This window comes from Loa loa (assembly GCF_000183805.2).
Source record: "Loa loa unplaced genomic scaffold supercont3.117, whole genome shotgun sequence".
NCBI classification, from domain to species: domain Eukaryota; kingdom Metazoa; phylum Nematoda; class Chromadorea; order Rhabditida; family Onchocercidae; genus Loa; species Loa loa.
The window spans coordinates 85,819-90,645 of NW_018108297.1; the positions used below are offsets into that span (position 1 = coordinate 85,819).

Sequence of the window (4,827 nt, forward strand, 5' to 3'; positions counted from 1 at the left end):
ATGAGGGTGAATAATTTCAGAAATGAAATGAAACATTCAATTGATCCAAAGTTAGTGTTACTGTTTTTACTGTTAATGAGCATTTGCTTCATTGATTCGTTAATTTTGAAGCCAAATGAAAAGCAAATAGCCATTTTACAAAAGACTGTCAAGGAATTGTTGGATTTCGAGCAGTTACCAGGCTAGTCCATTCATTCTTCCTCTCTTCAATTTTAAGTTTTCTATCAATCATCCATTTATCTCATTCTATCATCCTAATTGCTTTGATTTATCAATGAAATACTTTTAGGTGATGTCATAAGATCTAAATCACGCACCGAAAACGCTGCTTCGAAATATATGCTTCGTTTGTTCAACAGATACAAAGAAAGCAACGGTACTCAGCATTACCAGCTTGGAAATATTGTAAGAAGTATCACTCCGATAACTGGTAAAAAATTTAAATTTTAAACTTTGAAAATAAACTAGCACAATATTTCAAAAATGGCCTCCATCCGTCTTTCTCAAAAAGCATTGCATTTGTGTCATTAAAATGATCCAACTGATTTGGTAGGCTTTCGGTTAAGTTTGGGTTCCAAATCGTAGATAATCTCAATACCAATTAATAATATCCCTTTATCGCTTTCTTACAGTATCACTTTTCCCACACCTGCAAAAAGATAATAATTAGCAAGCTATCTGCTGGTAATATTTATATTTTTCAAGAAAATAATTGACGATAAAGTTTGAGAAAAAATTGTTTTATATTTCAATAGTACGATGCAATGAATTTTTATGCACTAATAAATTTCTCATGATTGAAGGAAAGACAAACAAAAAAAAATACCACTCATTAAAAACTGCTTGTAATTAGCTTTGAGAACATGATCATATTTCAGGAATATTGTTTGATGAAGAGCTGTTGATATTTAAGCTGAATACAATTAAGCCAAGTGAACAGGTATGCAACAAAATAATTTACCTTTATATCAGATGTACCAATTTATCATTGCCTATTTTTTTTAATGCATAATTTGCAGCAGCTGCTTTGAATTATTAATTAGCAACCTTGTGCAAAAATTTTTCCTTTTCTTTTTTGTTTTCGAATGCCAATTAATTTTCAGCAAATTTAATTTTTTAATATTGGAACGTAAGCATCAGTTATTTATAACTTTTTCGTTATTGAGAGGGGGGTTGATATCCTTAGTGTTAGAATATCAAGTAACAGTTAATTGTGTTACTTGTGCAATTATCAGAAGTACTAATTAATTTATCTGCAACTGCAACGTACAACGAACATAGCATAATCAATCAATACTCACTGTCTCGTTCGATATTTCTAAATGACACATAAAATTTCTGTGATTATACATCTGAGCAAGTTTGTATTCCAGATAGTTCAAGCTGAACTACATTATAATATCCAGTATAAACATCGTTTCACTTGGAAACAAATGAAAGAAATTGTAAAAGCAATTGGAATTTTCCAAAGTAATACGAAAGCGCAAATCGTACGATTACCGCCTACAGCATTGTCACGTTATTGGCTTAGCTTCGATATGACTAAATTGATTAATGAAGCATTACAAACAAATCAAACTGTTGTTACTGTGAAGGTATGTTATCTGATTATTTCCACAAACAAAAGTGTTATTGTCGGTACAACTTACCCGATTTACTCGTTACAGCGTTGAGTAATTATTTGGCCATAATTATTATAATTATCCGTTCACTGCTTGAGATATTGGTATAGCAGAATAAGACTATGAATATTCCTATCGAAACTTGTTATCTATCGGTTTACTTTAATAAAAACTTAAAACCCATTATAATGTGAATTTTGATAAAAATATAGTAAAACAACTAAAAATTTCAGTTTCTGAGAAACGGTAAAAAGATGAAATGTGCCGAATTAATCAAACGGAATACACCCTTCCTGCTTGTATATGCCGATGAACCGTTGTTAACTGATGGTGGGAAATTTCAGTTTACATTCAATGAGAAAGCAATTCCTGATTTGCATACTGGTGAAATTTATTGATATTTTAAGAAATTGTTAAAAATAATTCCTTTTCATTAACTGTCAGTAGTTTCTTATTTCTATAGTCATCGATTTAAATTTAAAATGTGAAGTATTTTGACTATCTTTTAACAAACTGTCAAATTTATGCTAAGGCTAATTTTTCATTTCGATACAAAAAAAAAAAAGAGTGCTTATTTAAGACGCTCCAAAGAATTCGCCATCCGGAATGGCTAAAAAGCGCTCAAAAAGGATGTTCCAGTATTATGCATATTCAGCGAAAGAAAAGCATGATGGTAATGATGACAATTCAGAGGAAGGAACCAAACAACATCTTAAAAAAATCCGAGATTTAGGACCACGAATACTCCGGAGTCGGAAACAAGTATTTGTTTCATTTTTTTTGATAAACGAAAAAAATTTGCAAATCAAAAATTCCTGATAATTTTGATTCACCTATTCTTTGAAAATCAATATCCGAATTACATTAGTTTTGGCTATGGCACTTACTTACCTAATAATCCTTACATACATCCGTTAGAATTTCAATTGCATGCATTTTTTAAATTTCATTTTGAGAATTCTCAATAATTAACAAGGACAAAAAAAGTAATTAGATGAAACAACGGACAATATCACCAGTTTGTTGCTATCAGTTGTCACTGCAGAAAAGTTTCCACTGCTTTTAAACGACATTTACTTTGCCGTATTAATTCACAAAATTATTTGTAACTGAACCTGCACAATGAAAGAACGAGGAATACAATTAACATTTTACAATTATTTTCAGTGGATGTTTTTTGAAAATTATTTTTGAATTTATTTTCTTATCATTTTTGCAACATTTTTTACTTTGTGTAATGTTGGCCTTTAAAATTAGAGCCGTGCAAAAGTATTAAAAATGAGAGAATAAAAATTACTATGAACAATTTTCCTTCCCGATAACATTGGAAGCTTGCTACCAAAAATCGTGACAGTCTTACAAATGAAAAAATTAGGAGGATGAAATCTGGAATGCCGAGAACGAATTATCTAAAATTAGCAATCATCTCGGTCTTAATCTTAAAATTACCTCCTTCTACTTAGCTTATTATTTTAGCTATCCATATAATGACAAATATGCAAGAGATATGTTACAAATATCCAAAATACAATGTATGATATTATCTGCGATATTACATTTCATATGAAATTTTATGTCATGATTATATTATTTGGGCTAAATTTATACAAAATATGCATATTCATCAAACATATATCTCATATAATAAAAATTTTATCTCTCTATAAGATAAAAACGGTATCTGCCTCTCACATAGGTTGGAAGATGATATTTGCCCAAGTATTAAGATATAAGCAATATTTGGCCGGATATAAAATTTAAATAGTATACTAACATTCTATATCAGGTTCAGCTATATTTGTATGTAGTTATGTGATGCATAATTAGATTTATTTACATGGATATATGATAGAGTAATTTTGGATAGTTATATATATTGACACTTTTTACTTGAGATGTAATTATCACAATAATATGAAAAAGTGCTAGCAGATTTTTGGTATATTTAAAAACAAAAATGACAAAATAATTTCTGCAGGATCGTTCAGTACAAAGGCGTAAGCAACAAAAAATTCGCAGCACTTCTCGAAATGATCCAATGATGGGCTTTGGTAGGAGGAAGAAATCAAAAGCTGTGACAGTTTCACCCTCGCCTTCCATAGAACAGAAGAAGGATGATGATTTGACTGTGATACTACTTCCAGGAGAACCATATTCTTCTCAGGTACTATTGATTGCCATGAATGTTTACATATTCTAGCAAAATTTTAAGACTTCGGCACTGAACTATTCATCATCTATGAACGATTGGTTTACCTTCTAAATTGTACTAAATTGAACTGATGATTAATGATATCCGTTTTGCAAAGTTTTGATGAGTTCCGATAATGAATTATGCCTAGTATTGCTTTCACAGAGCTGCAAAACAGAAAAACTGAATGTACGATTTCGGGATATAGGATGGGAACATTGGATTATTGCGCCAACATCATTTGAGGCACACTATTGTAGTGGCACATGTCCTTTTCCGCTCAAAAAGGTTTTTTGTTTGGTTTTTAACTTGATGAAATTTAAAAGTTTTTATATTATGCAAGTCGATATTTCGACTCCTACTCCAAGTTTTCAGTTTTCGTTGACAAAGTATTTTTGTTATTTAAAATTATCTGCATGATTTAGGAAGTAAATCCATCAAATCATGCGATCGTTCAATCAATAATTCATCGACTGGGCCTGAATCCATACGTTCCGGATGTATGTTGCGCACCGGATAAAATGGATTCATTAACATTACTTTATTATGACGAAATGGATAATGTTGTATTAAAAAATTACCCACGAATGACTGTTACTTCTTGCGCTTGTTTATAATACGACAAATAGCTGTGACAGTTTTGAAGTTACAGAATATTTGAAATTACTTGAAAATAATATTCTTCTAGTATTTACTAAAAATTAGTCAATATATTCGTATTTTTATTACGATATTTCAACAAAAGGAGGATATGATGTAACTAATTGATTAACATTTCCCAACACTTAACATATTTATTTGTGAGGAAATATTGTTTCTCTCCAAGTTTTATTTGGTATTATCTCATGGATACCTCAGTGAATCCTTGACATTATTTGTATTTTGCATCATTGAAATTCATATTGTGCTACAAATATCCATGTACAATCATGAAAGCAGTAAAAAGTTAATAGTGATATGTTGTTGCTCTTTGAAATGTTCAAATTTTTTTAACAAATAATGAAACAGTTCTAA

The 4,827-nt window shown here is 30.3% G+C and overlaps 2 protein-coding genes across 2 annotated transcripts; both read left to right on the forward strand.

Moving 5' to 3' along the window:
* Positions 1 to 339: 339 nt before the first annotated feature.
* Positions 340 to 2,020, forward strand: LOAG_04127 (hypothetical protein; the record flags this gene model as incomplete). Its single annotated transcript, XM_003139664.1, has 4 exons — positions 340 to 430; positions 879 to 940; positions 1,374 to 1,595; positions 1,856 to 2,020. The coding sequence occupies 4 exons, from the start codon at positions 340 to 342 to the stop codon at positions 2,018 to 2,020; spliced, it is 540 nt and encodes a 179-aa protein (XP_003139712.1).
* A 208-nt stretch (positions 2,021 to 2,228) lies between these two features.
* LOAG_04128 (growth/differentiation factor 10) lies at positions 2,229 to 4,430 on the forward strand (the record flags this gene model as incomplete). The annotated part of the gene is made up of 4 exons (XM_003139665.1): positions 2,229 to 2,384; positions 3,601 to 3,786; positions 3,979 to 4,101; positions 4,239 to 4,430. The coding sequence occupies 4 exons, from the start codon at positions 2,229 to 2,231 to the stop codon at positions 4,428 to 4,430; spliced, it is 657 nt and encodes a 218-aa protein (XP_003139713.1).
* Between the last annotated feature and the right edge of the window lie 397 nt (positions 4,431 to 4,827).